This window comes from Branchiostoma belcheri, unplaced genomic scaffold, assembly GCF_001625305.1.
Source record: "Branchiostoma belcheri isolate BF01 breed outbred unplaced genomic scaffold, Haploidv18h27 scaffold327, whole genome shotgun sequence".
Taxonomy (NCBI): domain Eukaryota; kingdom Metazoa; phylum Chordata; class Leptocardii; order Amphioxiformes; family Branchiostomatidae; genus Branchiostoma; species Branchiostoma belcheri.
In genome coordinates this window covers 1-19,708 of record NW_017803940.1, presented here as the reverse complement: position 1 = coordinate 19,708, position 19,708 = coordinate 1, and the positions used below count along the sequence as shown (strand labels likewise).

Below are 19,708 nucleotides of genomic sequence, written 5' to 3'. Positions count from 1 at the left end.
CTCCTTTCACACATAGCTGAATATGGCCTGACTATTGCCAAACTCCCCCCATGGTTAGGAGTGGGTAAAGTCCCTCACACATAGCCAAATATGGCCGCATGAACACTGACATGTACAAACTCTCCCGACCATGGTTCGGAGTACGGCTGTGGTTGGCTGGTGTTCAGCTGCGCCAGCCAAATGTTTCCAAATATTTAAAACATTTATGTGTGGACGGTAGGTTCGGCCAAGGTTAGATGGTGTTTGGGAGTAGGACAACAGTGTTCAGGGCATGTTCAGGGGTCAAATTTGACTAGAATTTAACTCAAATATTATTAATTTGACTTGATTTGTATACAAAGGTAGGTGGCCTAAATTTGTTTCAGACTGCTCCCAAAATTCAACCAACCTTGGGTGGTTGGTGGTCAGGAGTAGGTTCTGAATGTGTGACAGGAACCATGTCTACATGTACATGTGTATGTGTGTGTTGACTTCTTTGAGACCATCAAAATAATGGTCACATACATGTATAATATATGTCACTCCAAACCCTTATTTGTGAGGTGAGTAAACAAGCTTTATTCTACAGACATGTATGAAGAAAAAGAACTTGAGTTGACCCAAAGGTACACCAGGTCCAAAAATTAAGGCAACTATTTATTACTACATTGGAAATGAATCTTACGAAAGCTTCCAAAATCAGAAAATGCACAGAGGTAACATGACATGTAAGTTATCGGTCAGTGACGTGTTCTGTCTACGCCCTAATCTATCTATTGTATCCTCCAGAGGCATGACTAGATCCATGGTAACCTTCCCTGCGGTCCCCACTGCTCCTACTCCCTTCTCTCCATCCCTCATTTCTGCCTTCTCTCCATCCCTCATTCCTTACTCCTCTCCATCCCTCATTCCTTCCTCCTCTCCATCCCTCATTTCTGCCCCCTTCTCTCCATCCTTCAGTCCTTCCTCCTCTCCATCCCTCATTTCTGCCCCCTTCTCTCCATCCCTCATTTCTTCCTCCTCTCCATCCCTCATTTCTTCCTCCTCTCCATTCCTCACTTCTTCCTCCTCTCCATCCCTCATTTCTTCCTCTCCATCCCTCATTTCTGCCTCCCATCTGGGATCTGTAACAGCAAATAACATGAGTAGGAAACATCACACTTAATCTATGATAGCAACAGCCAGATCTGTCAAAAGCTTTTTTTAAGTCATTTGTTTTATCATCTAGTAATGTAGTAATTGAGCCAACATCAGACAGATGTTCTAATCCAGAATATTATTGTTTTGCCATCCTGAAACACCCTCCCGAGCAGGGTTAGTGGCTCGGCCCGAAGGGTCCTCCTCAGCTAACCCTGCCAATCTGGATTCGATCTGAGCCTCCAGCCCAGGAAGCTGTCAGCCAATCAGAGACACAGCTTTCAGTTGTGCAAAGCTAAGGGCAAAGGTCGTCGGGAATCCGACAGCCAATCACGTTACGTCTTACATCGCTGGTTTGGGTTTCCTGTAATGGCGGCTGGTAATGTTTTCTCAGCCGTGCAAGACTTTTTCGGCGTCGAACAGCTTCACGAACACGAGACGTATTTGATAGACGAGACGTATTCCTTAGTGTGAGGACAGGCGGAGGGAAAAGCCTGTGCTACATATGGGCTTTCCAGTCACAGCCAGAGCAGTGGCGGAGCCACAGTCTCAAGAGCATGTGCCAAATAAGGCAAGCTGGGCCGGAGGCTCAGATCGAATCAGGATTGGCAGTGTTAGTTGAGGATGACCCTTCGGGCCGAGCCACTAACCCTGCTCGGGAGGGTGTCCTGAAATTGCATTGGATGCAACTATTGAGGGAAAAAAATACTGTTTTGGTCACTTTTTGTATTTTTATTAAATTAGAATACTAATACTTTGAAGCAGCTATCTGAAATAGATTCATGTACATTTTTTACCTGTCATGAAAGTTCCTCCTTGATCGTGAGGCCCAGTTGTCTACTATTGGTGGTGATGGTGACTGTTTCTGTTGATAAGCCATGAACACTGGGTCTTCCTCAGTAAACCTAGAGGACACAACAACTACTGCTCAACACGATAGAACAACGCAGTGATGGCAAACTTCACCCCGCTTCGAGAATTTGATACCGTGCGTCAATTCAGTCTACTAGTACTTTGCCATTTCCCATCCCAAGCGTCTAGACAAACCCTGTATCACAAACATGATCTGTTCCCACATTTTCCACTGTACAAAAAAGCAAGAAGTTGACCTCTCTATATTAGCTCAGTGACTAGAACACTTTGTATTAGCCTATATAGTATAGTACCCTTGTACTAGTATGTTCCTTATGTATGTATGTATGTATGTCTAAGTCAAGTAGTGCATCTTTTGTCTCCAATTTTCTATATATGTTTGTTTTGTGTCTGCTATATCTTGACCTGTACCTAGCCTGTCGTGGCATGAATGTACAATAAAGGTATTTCATTTCATTTCAATTAAAGCTGCATTATGTAGCATTAGTAAAACGAAAAGTAAATTTTCTGGTTGTTTCTTTACAAAGTAAGTTGATTCAACCCTACTCTATTGCAAATGAGTGTCAATGGGAAGTGGAGGTTCCAGAAAATGATGCATAAGGCCATACCAATTTAATTTCCTGGTTAACGAATTTTTCTAGAAAAATGATGGAGCGGGCGGGTGAAAAAAAAAAATATATATAAAAACAGGCCCAGGCAGCCTATTATGGCCCCCCCCAAAAAAAATGGTACGATAGGAGCCATGAAGTCAACACACCAGGCTGGTTCAAAATTTAAACAATGAATTTTGAACTTTTAATGATACCACTGCATTGAAAGATGGAATAACTGTAACAACTAGGATGAAAAGGACTAGTTTTCAACTGTTCAGGGCAAAATATGAGCATTTTGCAGTTGATTCTGAATTTTTATTTTATTGCAAATCAGAAAAAAATGAAGCGGGCGAATTCATTAACCAAGAAATTAAATTGGTGTGGCCTTGTGAGTGTTTCTACATAAGGCCATGTTGATTTGATTATATGGATGACATCCTCTGGGAACCCCAAAACTGATGCGCGCGTGCGAATAAAAAAAAAGTTTTGCAAAAAAAAAAGTCGCTTTCACTATGAAATCTACGTGGTCATGAGGGTTGAGCAAATGGCACAGAATATGGTTTGGCGAATAATCTAGTCTTCAAGTTCATTTCTTTACAACTTATGGTATCTTTTTGCTCATTTAGCAACTGTTTTGCACGATTTACAGTATGGTTGAAAACTCTTTTTTTTTTTGGAAACGGCCGAAAATTCATGCGCGCGCGGATGTCATCCATATAATCAAATCAACATGGCCTAACTTTCAAACACAGCTGTCAGCCATTTTTATTTCCATTCTGGTACACTGTAGTTTGTGAATGTGATGGTGCCACAGACTGAGTGTGTCTTGTGTGGGCTGTTTGAGTGCCAACCATGTCTGTTTAGTCCTGTTATTAACAGTACCCTGATATTGAAAGAAAAGGTACTATTAAACATGTTGAAAACAAGAATGTACCAAGCGTATTTTGAGTCCAGAAAAAATAAATGTACCAGGATGTTTATTGCAAACCTCAAACCTGAGAGTCGGTCAGAACCAAAAACAGACTCAGCATGTCAGCAGAATGTAAACTGTGCCTGAACAATATCACGATTTTTTCAGTTTTCGCTGGATGTTTGGTCGACGTTGCATCAGAATTTTGCCTGTTGCAGACAGCATCTCTTACTACACAGCATTTGAAACCTATATATATGTAGACGTGATGTCATTGCAATTGGATGTCAACGAATGAGACGTTCTGCTGACATGCCATGTACAGGTGCTTAGGGTGGTTAGGCCTAGGGAAAAAAATGTTGTGTTTCCTGTTTCACGACTGACCCTAGAAAAACCTGCCAACCCTAGACTTTTTTTGGGGTAGACCCCTGCAAAGGACATAAACTTTTTGAGCTGATCAACATTTTCTAGCTCTGATCTGACACCTGAGTGATAAAGCATTGTACAATTGATTTTCTAACATTGACATTGAAAATAAAGGTGTCCTCATGCAAGTTTTACTTTGTATTGTATAAGTTGGGACACTATATACATGTGTAGGTATCACTGAAGTCTAACAAAAAAAGAAGAAAAAAAGATAATCCCTACGGTACCTACCGACCCTAATTTTTTTCAGGACTGAAACAGGAAACACAACATTTTTTTCCAAGGCCTTATAGCACTTCACCTGTTCTGAAACTTTGTCTCATACAAAGCCAGCTCTGACTGCTCCGCCATTTGCTGTCCGTAGTCTTGTCCAACTCTATTGACTACTGTTGGCACTGTTGTGATGTTGGTCACTAGAAGTAGTATGCAACCCAGGAGTCACCCTGTAAGATATTGTCAACATTATGGGTTATTACTAGTAGATTGTATCAGTTATAATTTGTGTACTATAATTTCTAAACTTTCGTCTCAGATCAACCTGTGTTAAACTCTAGGTCGGAATCAATTAGGGCACCCCTATTGTGACCGTCAAAATGACCAAAAACTCGCCGTACGTTTTGTGAGCCATTACGCTTGGGTGCAAGGCCTAGGCGCTACACTGAAGTGAAATACACAGCTGTGCAGCTTTAATCGTTGTGATCTTTATCTGTTAATTTTTATTATAGCTCATGTTGCGCGGGTTTTTGGTCAGATAAACTATTTCCAAAGGTATGTGTGTTTGCATGGAACATAGGTCGGAATTAGGACCCCTCCCGTTAACGCTTACATTTCGATTGTGAAATATTCACAGTTAAGGATGTTGAATACAAGGTTGATTTCAAACCTCCTCGGTTTATATATCAACATTGTATCCTGGTCAGACTAGCCCAAAAACACAATTAGCAGTTTTCCTTTTCTCTCTAGCATTGCTACTTCCACATAATTGTATTTGAAGCTGCTTGCTTCAGCTAAGGAAGTTATCAATAACCAGATAGCCTAGCGACGTTACATGTAGACGGTCCACCCCAGCTTTTCCAGAAACCCACATTAGGCCACACCGTAATTTTATGGATGACATCCTCTGAAGACCCCCAAACTAGTGCGCGCGGGCGAATAAAAAAAAATTCTGGCCAAGAATAAAACTGCTACTAAAGCACAGGAATACAAAAGCTATATTGTGAATTTGCAGCAGTACGTAGCGACATACACGACAAAACGGGACATGCTGGCTTTTTGCGGAATTTATGAATCGGCAATGTACGTATGCACTGACTTCTGGAGTCGTGTAGCTTTGGTGTCATCGGTGCCATCCTCCAGAGTTACCACCGGCTCCGTATTGTCGCTAGCTACCATGGACTACCCAGGCCTAAAGGCAGGCCGGACGTGATTTTTTTTTTTTGAGAACAGGCGAAAATCAATTCGCGCGCAGATGTCATCCATAAGATTAAGTCAGTGTGGCCTTATGGTTACAGAAAAACCTATAGGCTGGCTTAAAGACGAACTCAAAGAACCTGGCCTTGCTTTTTCACGTCCATATATGTTACATGTAGACCTCCCCACCTTTTCCGGAAACCCATACTTTATGGTTACAGCAAAAGCTGTTATATAGGCTGGCTTAACCACTCAAGAAACCTGCCTGGCCTTGCTTTTTCACGTCCATATACGCGAATGTATTATAAAATTATACGTACACTTCATGACCTAATTTACGCTTAGGGACTGTACTTTGGGACCAAAAATAGCCCTTCAAAATTTATAGTTATCGATTAATTTTTTTGTGACCCATGCCAGACCGGCACGCAAAACCCCCCTCCCACCCTGGCAGACAAACTTACCGAAGTTCTCAAGTTAATTCCAACTTAGATGTGGAAACGACAGCTGTCATACAAGTTACATATAGCAAATATAATGTTGGCGTGTCTGACCTGTTGTAACCTGGAGGATAAAAACGTTTTTGATGTAGCAACACCAGAGTCCGATCCGGAAGATCCCGGTTGTTGTTTATCACGGTATAGAATATAGCAGTCGATTCACTCTCATGCGATTCGTACAACTAAAGTGGCTGCCAGGAGCTGCCACACGGGGCCCGGCCGGGCAGCTTTTGGGAACGAAAAGTACGATATAAAAGACAACGGAACACAGAAAGTTTTTCATAATAATCATGGGCCCTATTTCTGTATATTCTTGATATGAATTGCTAATTTTTCGTTCATACAAACAGCCCGGCCGGGCCCCGGTTTGGAAATGTGACCTAAGCATTAGGCCACAGTATTAAAGTAAATTTTATGGATGACATCCTCCGCAGACTCAAAATGTAATGCGAGAGGGCGAAAAAAAACAAGGCAGGCCTGAAAAAAACAAGATTCCTATATTTTGAAAATTTGACATCATAAACCCTGAAAAGGTTATATTGTGCTAAACTTGTTACTATCACAACATCCATTTGTTACAGAAACAACTTTGAACTAGAAAGGTAACATTTGCAAGCAAATGCAATATGTTTACCTCAGGATGGTCTTGCCTACGATTTAACGTTATACCTTTATTAGGAAAGGAAAGGTAGAAGGATATTTTGCTTATATTACTGACTTTTATATGCTGTTTATAGAGTAACATCAACGTTATAACTGGGGAATTTGAATGTTTTTGCCGTTGTAAGGCCAAGTCTACCTGTCTGCCACTCAAAGATCATTACCATAGACTAGTCTTGTAGTGCCATGTATAGGAGATACTAGGATATATATAGTTACATACCACAGTACCAATGATTCACTCAGCACACACTCTTACCATGTTTGCAATTAGGCCACAGCATGTAACTTTAATCAATGACATCCTCTGCAGACTGCAAGTAAACTTCGAGTCTTTTTGACAGCTTTAGTTACAAAGGACTTTGCTGTGCTCATGTCACTACCTTATTACATTTTTGTAAATAGGAAACAGGACGTAGGCTGAAATAATAACGATGATAAGTTTATTATTATTACAAATACATGACAGAAGGCTAATTGTAAATACGTATATCATACGAAATGATATACAACTAGAGGTCGGAGATCTCATGTCTTCGTCAGAGGTACATCGTTCTAGAGAAATTAACATTCTTCACTCTTTTTAATAATCAATTTGGTCTAAAGAACAAAAGAATCTCTGTACTATTTTCATGGTACAGAACACCCTGAAACGGTTTGCCGCAGATTATACAGATGCGTCGTCACCCGTGTTAGCCCCCTACGTTATTTGAGTTTGGACTGTTACTGAAAAAAAAAAACGTTCAAGAAATTCTTACTGTGTTGAAAGTGTCACGACAGCGCCGCAAAATATAATAAGAGAAGATGTTATAAAGGAAAGAATCAGAACAGGGTGACTACTGCTGTTTTGTTAATTTGTCTTTATGACAAATAGAAGAATTGTTTCTTGTGTTTTTTGTGTCCTAACATTTGTACTTCTACAGTTAGTATATTCCAAATCTAGGCATCTCGTTTTTTGGCCCTTCGTGTTTTATTGCGCGCTTGCCTTAAATTTAAGGTAATTACCTCCGGGGGAGGAGACATCCTTCCGCGGAAGGGTTTTGTGAGAGAGTTAGATTTTCACGTTCGCAGCTGTTTCTCGCGTTTGGGTGGACGGATTTTTTTGGGACTCGGTGTATGTTTTGCTTTTGGGCTGCAGATGATGTACGTTCTTTTGTTTTTATTGTATATGTGTTTTCGGGCGTGAAAATGGTTCCTTTTGGTGGCCCCAGAACACCCCTTTGAGCGTGAAAATGGTCGCGACCGTTGACCTTTGGCGTGTATTAGGTATTGTCGGTCTCGTCCACGAAGGTGACCCCTAACACAGAGGGGTGTCCCGTCTCGATAAATTCTTTGTTTAAACCCTAGTCCTGCGGCGCGCAACAATTGTCGTTGTAAACAACATATATAAATATACAATAAAAAGCCCGGAGGTATAAAATCTCAGATTTTACTTGTTAGATTTAAGGTCTCCAGTGGACGTCATCCATAGCAATTACTTGGTGTGGCCGTAGAAAATAACCTGACATATGTCCAACCTATCCTCCCCGTGCTGAAGTTATATAGTACAATCCCTCAATGTAACGTCATTTGATCCCATCCCATTATGGGGTTCCCCGGCTATATCCAGCTGTCGACTGTCTCCAAGCAGATGTAGGTGGGGGATTTCTAAACACAAAAGGTCCTATTACGGGGACATAATATAACGACCTCCACGACTCTCATCTTTGAACTCAATCTTGGAGACCACGACAGTAACATGCCTATCAAATTTCATTAACTTGCATTCACACATACAAAAGTTATCCTGCTCACAAGAAAAATTAACAAAATGCCCCCTGTAGTCACAACGAAACCCCCCACGAAGCTCAGTAACGAACTTAACCTTGGTCCCGACAATAGTAAGCACCACACAAAGAATTATAATCAACATTTTACAAATACTTGAGTTATCTTGCTAACAAGTCACAAACACAAAAGTTGCACTAACTCGACGCACGGACCCCCCACGAAGCCGAAACTTGTACTTGACTTCGGCCTCAACAGCGGTAATCTGCCTCCAAAAAATCATGGACGTCGAAACATGCCTTCCAGAGTTATATCGCAAAATCCGCAGTTCCCCACACTCCGGCGAGACAATTTCAGTCCTTCTGACGAAGACAATGATATGAAGAACTAATTCCTACAGTACACTTTAGTCTTTATACTATCCCGCGAGATATCCGCGTGTGGTGCGAGATCTCCAAGTCTACCGCGGGTCCTGTCACCGATGGCGGCGGCGTGCCAAATGTTTATTTTTACGTCCTGTCGGGCGATCTGGGCAGGGCCACCCTGACGTCAGTCAACTTTGCCAAAATTTTAGCCACCCTGACGTCAGTCAACTTTGCCAAAATTTTTATTCACCGATAGCACAGGAGTGTATATTGTGTATGACGCGTTTCTCACACGGTAATAGGTGAACTGCTACATTTTTACAAAGCTATTGTGCAGCGAAAAACTCACGAAAACTGTAAGAAAATAGCAGGAATTAATTTTTAATAACCCCTTCGTCTCCGGTGAGTTTCGGCAAGTTTATAAACCTTCAAATAAAATGGGGCGTACCGGCTGTAGTAGTAGTTGTATTTCATTGTGACATCTTGTACTAAATTGGCTTGTTGAGGTCTACTCATCTTCTCATAAGCAGACTGCGTCAAGTAGTCTCTGTATTACGAAAATTAGGAACGTTTGCACATCAAAATCCCGCGGCAAGCGTATCACCCCTCCCATGCAAACACGTACACATAAAATAAATAAACCCTTGCATCAACAATCAACGATCCGACCACGTCCATTGACGTACGTATTACCCTGAAAACAAGTACTTCCACGCGGCTGGCAAAAAATCTTCCGGTGGAAAAAGCATTCTAGTTCTCGATGTCACTTGTGAAAACGTTGTTTTGGAATGAAATCGGGATGAGAAAAATACAATGCCGCTTGCAGGACTGAGGCGGAAAATCGCTACAATCGCCAGGCCGGCCGGAGTCCCTGGGGCGGAGCATCGAGCCTATTTGAATTTGAAATCTTGCCGCCCAGCCAGTGGGCGGGTCCCCGTCTGTGTGCTGTGATTGGGCGCCGCACGGTGATAGCTATGCTGCGTGCCGTTTCTATGGCAACGTGGCCCAGTCACAGAAAAGTATCAATTCTTGTTCGTCGCTGATCGCAAACACAGCCAAGAGGCGTAAAGAACTTTTTGATTATGCTTCGCCCCCCCCCCCTCTTTTGTATAATGTTTAATCTCCCTTCCGCAGCTCCGTGCGTCGACCTCCCCTATCTAGGCATCCTCCTTCGCAGGGCTAAAATCCTCCGGTTCCTTCCTTCGAAGGAAGGAACCGGAGGATTTTAGCCCTGCGAAGGAGGATGCTATCTAGGAGAAAAATGAACTTCTGGCGACATAGCACGTGGATGTGTTAGATTTTATATCTGAGATAGCGCGGGTCGGGTGACATCAAAAGCAGTACTTAGGGCCGTCCACATCGCAAGGTCAGACAGAAATTCTAGTACCAAGAAGGTTGTATTATTTTGTTATCGTTCTAAACATTATTAAGCCACTAAAATGTTCGATATTAAAAAAAGAAATATTTGAAACACTAGCCGTTTGTGCTAATGTTATCATCATGCATAATTTGGAAACAAACATGCGCCGCACCGTCTGTCTGTAAAAATCTTAGTCAACATGGTTCCCGAAAAATCCCGGGATATCCCGATTTGATGCTTATCCCATGAACTGTACTGTATTATCCCGAAAAAGATTGAAACTGTCTGACAAAACGACAAAATGTAATGTCACATCCATGTTTATATAAACGTAAACAAACGCCCCCTCCCCCGGCCCCGCACCCACATTACAAAGTCGACAATAGTTACAGATGAACACAATTCTGTTTACTTTATTTTCAAAACGGCAGCAAGCCTAAATCTCTATACATACGAGATTCTATCAAGTCAGGAGCTAGTGTAAATTATGAGTGTTTTTTTTTTATTTGAGCCGGCGGTGACATGCAAAAAATTACACAAAGTCGCCGGCGTTCTGTGGAAATCTGCAGTCCTACTTGTGGATATTGAACCCAAAATCCCAATGCAATATTCTCTACTCGAGACTGGTATTCATATGACCGTATTTTACGAAGAAAAATGAAAACTTACCGCTGACATTGATCCAGTCTCTTCTCGTGTCATACAAGGGCGGATGCCCATATTTGGAAAGCTCGGGTGTTCCGTGCGTAGCGCTAGGGTCATTGGCCGCGGTTATCGAACACGCTGTTCCATTGTTCCATGGTTGTTCGAATGTTCCAAACGCGTTCTTTGTGTTCGATTTTTGGCTTAAAATGCAACTTTTTTCACCCATTTTTTGTAAATAAAGTCATTTTTCACATCTATGTTGGCCAAAATGACAGCGGTTCAGTGTCTTACGTACCAACCTACCAGCATGCTGAATTTCATTTTCTTCCAGGTTCTAATTACGAAAATATCTACGATTTTTAGGTGTTTGGAACGGAAGAGGAAGAGGAAATGGAGCAAATATAATATGTTTTCCTTCGGTAAACATAAAAAGGAAAGCTTTCAATCATTCTACAAATGGTTTTGATTCAGTGGGAACATAGAAAAGGATTGAAATACATCACTGCATCAAAGTAAAAGTCAAAACAATAAATCAGAGCCTTGTCTTGTCTCCTCTCTTCATGTTTACCTGCCCTCCACGTTTCGCCATGGCAAGGCATGCCATTTTGCCCATTTTCGGCATGTTGACCACTGTCAAAGGGCAACAATTTTTTTTTCAAAATCAGGCGAAAATCAATGTCATCCATAAAAATTACTTGCTGTGGCCTTAGTAATCGCAAAAGTTAACTGAAGTAATAACGGGTTCCTTTCTCAGCACTCGGTAGGTTTGCAAAAGTTCAATTTACCCACCACTGCTCGAACTCCTTCCGTGAAAAGAACCTCTATGAGTGTTAATAATAATAATAATAACCTTTATTAAGTACAGGTGAAATGGGTAATATGCATGTCTGTATCACAAACAGCTCTAAAACTACTCTAATACAGAGGTTCGGCTTCTTCTCGTTTCTTTGTGATGTTAAAAATATAATTTGAAATGGGTTTGTTTAATACAGGATGATCAAAGCGCATAAGAAAGATACATTTTTCAATATTAGGCAAGTATTGGAAGTATGGAAACGTACTTGTAATATATCTAAAAAGATCATTTCTTTCATTACTATATAAACTACAATCAATAACAAGAAGCCATAGGTAACAATCCTCCGTGAAGTTTTATATATTTCAACAAAAACAATCCCAAGCGTCAACGCCAGACCTACTGTGCAGACATTATAATTAGGCAACGGTTAATACAATGAGGGCGCGTCACAACCATAAAACATAAAAAGACCTAAATCCATTACTGCTCCCAGGACGTGTAAAGATACTGTGCTTCAAGTTCGAAGTTCATTTTGATTACACACACACAATCATTGCATTTACATAAAGATCGGACTATAATGGTCGTGTCACTATTAACGAAGACAGCCCCACCGTCTTACCGTGCCTGTTACTTATTAAGCGCGACTGGACCGCGAGTGTTACTGCCGCCGGTCAGATCCCCGGGATATCTGCTTAGAGAACCTCTGCTACCAGACAACTGCCTAAACCTACGGCCTATTCCATAGGGATGTTTCTAAAATATGCATTTACTTCAATATCAAAACAGCTACGGTAAAAATAAAAAGACGTGCATCATCCCGGACATAATGCCACACCACATGCGAAATTACACAGAAATGCGACGTAGGGAAGAATGCGTTTTGGCTGCGAACATCTTCCAAAAAACTTGCCATCTCTTAAGCATGGGCAAAAACATCTGGAACCACTTATCAAAACCACCCGTATCTGCATGAAGTTCCACCCCCCACTGCTATTCCAAACAACGCGTTTTTCTGGACCATTCCAATTCGCCTCGTAATTGTAGGAGTGCGTCTGCAATATTACATTGACCGCGAAAGCAGCAACGGCAAAAATACACATTCGTGCATCAACACGGGCATGCCCACATGCGGCGTATAAAATTGCGTGCCGATTACACAAAGAGAACCCAGTGTTTTGACTGCGAACATGAAAAATCAGCCGTTCACAACACTCCGTCCGGAGGTCCTGACCTCCTTCACGGAGTAACAAAGTGGGCTTCGTCTTCTACTTTGTTTGAGTTACAAAATTGGCAAATCCTTTGCTCCAGAGGTGTGCGGTTGTGCCTTCCTGTTTCGATGCTGAGTTTATGACAGCTGATTCGTAGTTTGGTGATGGTGGTTCTTTGACTTCCGTTTGGGATTTTAAGATAATGTTCTTCATTATAAGTAGATTTGAATAGTCTACTTGTAGTCTATTACAAAGCGCAGTTTGTTCTTTGCGTTTTTGGATTTGTTGTCATTATGAATTTCGCGTAGGAATTTTTGGAAGTAAATGTCTTTCAAACGTTGGTGAATGGAGGAGATGGTTGTGTGCACTTTTGAAGCAATTGATAGGGGAGAAAGGCATAACCGCATTTCTAGGCTGAGCTCGTCGATGATTAGCCAGACACTATCCATTGGCCACTTCAGTGGCTAATCAATTGATACTGTCTTGCCGCCGTATGATCTGCTTGAAGATTACGTCCAAACCACAGTAGATTGGGCTGCTCCAGTTTTGCCTCAGGCGTCCCGCTGGAGTCAGACACCAGGAGCGGCTCAACCTGTCCTGCAGGGTCTGACCTCCGACCTCACAGCGCAGGGCGACAACCCAGGTGAGAATTATATATACAGCAAAATAGGACATGTGAAGGACGAATAGAGCTCCAGGGGACTTATTACTACAGGGTTCCAAATACTCACTCTCGCCGCGCAAGTCTTGGTTTCTTTGATTTCTGTGTTAGACGCCAGTTTGCCCGGCGCGAAGGTTTAACGGCTTCTGACAAAAAGTCTGTACGCCTCGACCAGCATGTGAGCGATACCAAATTCTATTTACAGATGACCTGGCTGGCTTATGGCTCGCATTCTAAACTAAACGGCCGATGTTGACAGCAGCAGAAGCCTTAAATGGCTTAGCCGAAAACCTGAGAAAAAGTATTTCTAACCCCGGTGTAGCACAACCGCCTTTTAAGGACATGCACGTGGTTCAGGTGTGTTATAAGAACAGTTCGCAGGACAGTAAAGATTCCCTATCAGGACGGGTGGGCATTACAGATGCCATGTAAGGACTGGTACGTAGTTCTGGTGCCATATAAAAACAGGTTGCAGTACAGATACTCTGTATTCTTGCCTTGTGAGGGCAGGTATGGAAGCACAACAGTATTGGTTGAAGTAGGCAGCGCACATGCAGTGCCTGATAATAAGGATAGGTGTGGAGTACAGGTGCCTGATAATAAGGATAGGTGTGGAGTACAGGTGCCTGATAATAAGGACAGGTGTGGAGTACAGATGCCTGATAAGGACAGGTGTGGAGAACATGTGCCTGATAAGGACAGGTGTGGAGTACAGGTGCCTGATAAGGACAGGTGTGGAGTACATGTGACTGATAATAAGGATAGGTGTGGAGTACAGGTGCCTGATAAAGACAGATGTGGAGTACATGTGCCTGATAAGGACAGGTGTGGAGTACAGATGCCTGATAAGGATAGGTGTGGAGTACAGGTGCCTGATAAGGACAGGTGTGGAGTACATGTGCCTGATAAGGACAGGTGTGGAGTACAGGTGCCTGATAAGGACAGGTGTGGGGTACAGATGATTGATAAGAACAGGTGTGGAGTACAGGTGATTGATAAGAACAGGTGTGGAGTACAGACGCCTGATAAAGGATAGGTGTTTACCACCGGTTTGTTTTAAAGAAATTGCCTTAACAGAACCTCCCTCAACCCGTAGGTACTCCAAGAAGAAACATGGCGACATGGCTATGGCGGAGGGGCACCAAAAGAAGCTTTTTCTGTCTCCTAGCCGTAGCCATTTTCCTCCACTCTGTCCTGACTGTTCGCTTATCATATGTCGCCTTATGGAAAGGATTCGACACGATGGAGAGGACCCAACATGGTGGTTACAGTTGTCAGCAGTCACGTGAACCTACGGGGCTGCAACGATTGGTTCTAATGAATCGCGTTCCCGCCAAAATGTTCTCGGCTGAGGCAAGTCCAGGTCGTCCGTCTGTTCCCCCGTCTCCTGGGCGGTCTCCCCGCGTGTCTTTCTCTCCGAACCGCCCTCAGCAAGCTCCGGTGGTCCTGGAAGACTTAGTCTCTCCTGAAGAACCCCCCGTCTCTAAAATCGCGGCGTTAATTCTATCCTATAGCAGCGATGAATCTTTAATTCTAGGCGAAATGTTCAACCAGCATCCCGACTTCTTTTACATGTTCGAACCCCTCCATCCGCTAGAAGTCGCTGCCAGAAGTAGGAACACTACAGACCGTCTGAAGGTCAGGATCTTACACGACGTCATCTCGTGTAACTTTTCGGCATGGGGGAACCACTTCAAGACCTATTTCAAAGATGAGGACTTTGGGGGATGGCAAAATAGCAGAGACATTCAACAGGCGTGTTCTATCTCGGAGAAGTACTTCAAGTTGAACCTTCGGAAAAGATGTCCTATACTGGACCAGGACATCCCGACTGTCCTTCGTGCAATCTGCGTGAGGCGGAAGCATTCAGCAGTGACGTTCGCACAGACCAGAAACCTCGTAAGTCTAGCGACACTTCTCCGTGAGCCAGATCAGGGAGCCCCGTCTGAGGCCGTGAGCGGGGGGCTGAGTGCGGAGGACAGGCAGCTGCTGTGGGAGGAGGGTCTGTCTCCTGTTATCTCTGGAGGAGAACCCGCCGTTCGGACCAGCCGAAGCCCAGATGTAAGGCTGCTGCTGATTGTGCGAGACCCGCGCGCCTGGGTGACGTCACGGCTTCGGCAGCTCTACAAGACTGTCACGAGGTATGACGTCATTTGATTGCATTATTTAATTAGTTACTCCGTCGGCTATCCCTATGTATCTATAATGATTTTTTTAAAAATTTTGTGTCATCTTATTTACAGTGTATGTGTGTTAAAGTGACCAGCAATTGACCATAAACAATAATCACCATATAACTAAACGCATTTAAGGAGAAACCCTTGATAAACCTTGTTGGGTTCTGGTTTCTCCTGAACGGTCTTCTTATCATTTAGGCCATGTTGATTTGATTATATGGATGACATCCTCTGGGAACCCCAAAACTGATGCGAGCGCGCGAATAAAAAAAAAGTTTTGCAAAAAAGTTGCTTTCATGAAATCTACGTAGTTATGAAGGTCGAACAAATGACACAGAGTATGGTATGGAGAATAATCTACTCTTCAAATTCATTTCTTTGCATTTTAGTTTTTTGTTTGATTTTGGCATTCTATGACGTTGGAATCGTTGTCAAATATTTTTTTTTGCAACTTTCGGTATATTTTTGCTCATTTTGTACAATTTACAGTGTGGTTGGAAACTTTTTTTTTTGGAAACGGCCGAAAATTCATGCGCGCGCGGATGTCATCCATATAATAAAATCAACATGGCCTTACTACAAACTGATTTGTCCTTTGTGTGCTAATAAACTAGCCTGGGTGCCATCCTAATTAGTTTACGCTCGATTTTCGTAGCGGTCGTAAAACAACCAGGATGGCGCCCAGGCTAGATGTCAACAGTACACAAATAAACATATAATTACCTTCGGACATGGTCTGCTTTGTTAATTTTTACTCAAACACATCCACATATATGTACTACGAGTATATGGTGACAGCAGTAGAGCAGACCATGAAATTGCAACATTATGTAACCCAACGTGACAGACGATGACAGACGTCAACAAATCATGTCATTGGCCAGGTCAGAGGTTAGTGTTTGGAACAGAAGAGGAAGAAACTGAGTAAAAACAAATGTTTTCCTTCGGTAAACATAAACAGGTTCCATCCCGGTCACGTGACTGCCGCTAGACCACAGGACTACTGTGATTGGGTGCTGCAGATGACTCGGTACGACACGGGGAACGAGAACGGCACAGGGGCCAAACCACTCGGACTGCGGGGGAGGTTCGCCGTGGTGAGGCACGAAGATGTCGTCGCCAGACCTCAGCAGATAGCCCGCAAGGTTTACAGCTTTGTGAACCTCCCGCTGCACCCAGGCGTCCTGACATGGCTACAGGAAAACATGGAGGACAACAGGACGTCACGTGGCATGTCTAGTATAATTAGGTACAACTCCTCTTTGTACCCTTCATGTGTATAGTTTAGCGTAATGTAGATTGTACAAATATTCTCTAGCCATTAGTTCTTTATAATACTCTGTCAGATACAATGTCCGTTGACCATATATATAGCATTATGTTAGACACATACCAACTAGTAATCTTATTAGGCCATACCGATTTAATTTTATGGGTGACATCCGCGCGCGCATTGATTTTCGCCCGATCTCAAAAAAAAAACAAACAAAAAAAAAACACGTCTTCCGAGGCTCTGGACTGGCCTCAAGCCTGGATAGTCCATGGTGGTGATAACTCTGGTGGACGGCACCCAGGCTACCGAAGCTCCAAGACTCAAGAACTCAGTACATACGTACAGTGTCGATTCATAAATTCCGCAAAAATCCAGTATGTGTCGGCCTGTCGTATACGTCGCTATGTAATGCGCCAAATTCACAATACCAGCTTTGTATTCCTGTGGTTTAGTAGCATTTTTATTTTTGGCCGGATTTTTCTTTTTTTCGCCCGCACGCACTAGTTTGGGGGTCTTCAGAGGATGTCATCCATAAAATTAAGTCGGTGTGGCCTTATTTGCCATACATTGTACCCGTGACAATCGTTGTGCAATAAACTTTGACTATCTGTCTTCCAGCCAGACAAACCTACAGGACCCTGTGAACGGTTGGCAGACGGCGCTAGGGTTTGGTGCCGTCAAAAGGATTCAGGAAATAAAGAGTTGTAAGACAGTCATGGACATGTTCGGCTATAAGATCGTTCACGTGGCGGACTTGAACAGAACAGCTGAGCCGAAAACATGACGACTTCCCACACTGATATCAAAGGCATCCACTCATATACTATATAGATAGTAGTTTGTAGTAAGAAATGTATCATCAATACATGACCATATTGTAACTCATATACTGTATAGATAGTAGTTTGTAGTAAGAAATGTATCATCAATACATGACCATATTGTAACTCATATACTGTATAAATAGTAGTTTGTAGTAAGAAATGTAATAAGATAGTTTAGTTTTCTAGCATTGTTGTACTGACTGCCACACATTGTACCATGTACGATTGTCGAACAATTAAGTTCATTCATTCATTCCAATGGGATACCATGGTGGCAAAACGGAAGTTTTATGATCAATTTATTCCTTTTCAGTAATAAGTTAAATCAATCCTGCCCTATAATATACTGATATCTGCGATGCCATGCATCTAGGCGAGAGGTTTCTGCCATTTCGTAGACTCCTATGCAGGCCCCGCGGCGGTGGAGAAGAGTTTTTTTAACGCGTTATTTTAATATAGCCGGCCATCCTACATAGCCGCCGATAGAAGGTTGCTTTCCGCCCACAAACTCTTTTCCACCGCCGCGGGGCCTGCATAGGAGGCTAGCTATTTCGCCAGAACGGGTGATCGGGCCGTCCGGAGGTGACAGGCCGTTGCCTAGCAACAGGTAAGATGATTGATGTGGCTGCCACGGCTACACGTAGAGCCGCCGGTCCAAGCTTATGCGCCTGGCCGACGCACCTGGGCGAGAGGTACATCCTGCCGCTAAAAGATTATCTCTCTTTATTTTCTTTCTTTTGTTATTACCAAGAACCACTCCCGTAATACATTTCAATGGAGAGAGTGGTTTTTGGTGGTTTTTATTCCTTTACGGGCGCAAATGATCCCCTGGCTCGGCGGTTGCCCGCTCGGCAGAAACCTCTCGCCTAGATGCATCGATCAAGCGCAAAAGTTTTGGCGGCGGCGTTTTCATTTCGCCAGAACGGGTGATCGGGCCGTCCGGAGGTGACAGGCCGTTGCCTAGCAACAGGTAAGATGATTGATGTGGCTGCCACGGCTACACGTAGAGCCGCCGGTCCAAGCTTATGCGCCTGGCCGACGCACCTGGGCGAGAGGTATATCCTGCCGCTAAAAGATTATCTCTCTTTATTTTCTTTCTTTTGTTATTACCAAAAACCACTCCCGTAATACATTTCAATGGAGAGAGTGGTTTTTGGTGGTTTTTATTCCTTTACGGGCGCAAATGTTTTTACTCCGTTTCATGTTTGGTCTGATATCTGAAGATCGGTGAGAAGGAACTGTACGATATTTGTCAGATTGATGGATGGGGCCTTGGAGATTGTGTAGGTTGACTTTGAGCCCCTGGTGATTGACCTTGGTACTGCAGTTTAATTTTTTTATTCTGTTGTTTTCGCGTTATGGACTGTTTGTGCGATATTAAGGTAGCATGTAGTTGTTATTACCATGGTTTAGTGGTTTAAATTTGGGTCCCCTAGCTGTTTGCGTTTGATATTTACAAAATGTTTAATGTTGGACTTTTTGTGTTGAATGTTTGGAAAATCTGGGGGATGGTTTGGTATGATTTTTGGTATGTGGGTAGTTGTTGAGTCTCTTTGTGTTTCGGAGTGCATTAGCAGGTTGTCGCATATTTTTATTGCTTAATTTAAAAGGATTTTCACTTTTTCACCCCTACTTCATAATAGGATGGTCTAGATCTGTTTGACCCAAAAGTTGGGACAGAGTGTTTTTGTTTATACCTCCAGCTGGCAGGTCAGACCCAGGCAGCCCTATCTATTTTTACCCCTAGACAGAGTCTGCAGGAAAATAAATCTTGTTTGTCTGGTCTGCAGGTCATTTGCCTGTCTGGTCATTGACCTACATGTACAGGCAAATGTAGCCTGGGTACCATCCCCAGTAGTATATTCGCAAACTCTATAACAGTTATAGAGTTTGCGAATATACTACTGGGGATGGTACCCAGGCTAAGGCAAATGACCTGCTGGCCATCAAAGTAAACAAACCATGGTAACAAGACACTAAACGCCTGCACATGACAGCTTGTAAAATACAAAGTGCCACCACAAATCATTCTGCTGATAAAAACAAAGTTTGACTCATAATATCTCTATTGAAATACACCAAAAGATAACAAAATAACAAGCTATTTCATGGAGGGATGATGTCTACGACTTCTCCTT

At 42.9% G+C, this 19,708-nt stretch overlaps 1 protein-coding gene and 1 long non-coding RNA gene across 3 annotated transcripts; one reads left to right on the top strand and one right to left on the bottom strand.

Annotated features, from left to right (window-relative positions):
- Positions 1-1,033: 1,033 nt before the first annotated feature.
- Positions 1,034-6,079, bottom strand: LOC109475094. Of its 2 annotated transcripts, none has more exons than XR_002140516.1 (4): positions 5,883-6,079; positions 4,220-4,361; positions 1,914-2,021; positions 1,034-1,103 (listed from the first exon to the last, which is right to left on the bottom strand). It is a non-coding gene; the product is annotated as an uncharacterized LOC109475094 (long non-coding RNA). The 2 variants fall into 2 exon arrangements; XR_002140517.1 differs by lacking the exon at positions 5,883-6,079 and adding an exon at positions 5,793-5,865.
- Positions 6,080-14,388: 8,309 nt separating this feature from the next.
- On the top strand, positions 14,389-17,621 carry LOC109475096 (carbohydrate sulfotransferase 1-like). Its single transcript, XM_019775632.1, has 3 exons — positions 14,389-15,437; positions 16,435-16,722; positions 17,365-17,621. Exons 1-3 carry the CDS (start codon positions 14,410-14,412, stop codon positions 17,528-17,530), a joined length of 1,482 nt encoding a protein of 493 aa, XP_019631191.1. The 5' UTR covers positions 14,389-14,409; the 3' UTR covers positions 17,531-17,621.
- The last annotated feature ends 2,087 nt before the right edge of the window (positions 17,622-19,708 follow it).

What these genes read in the sequence shown, in the direction of transcription:
- LOC109475096 (XM_019775632.1), top strand. Translation starts at nt 14,410, where the DNA reads ATGGCGACATGGCTATGGCGGAGGGGCACCAAAAGAAGCTTTTTCTGT. An exon ending in CTCTACAAGACTGTCACGAG is followed by an intron (nt 15,438 to 16,434) that starts GTATGACGTCAT and finishes AAACATAAACAG; the next exon opens with GTTCCATCCCGGTCACGTGA. An exon ending in GGCATGTCTAGTATAATTAG is followed by an intron (nt 16,723 to 17,364) that starts GTACAACTCCTC and finishes TCTGTCTTCCAG; the next exon opens with CCAGACAAACCTACAGGACC.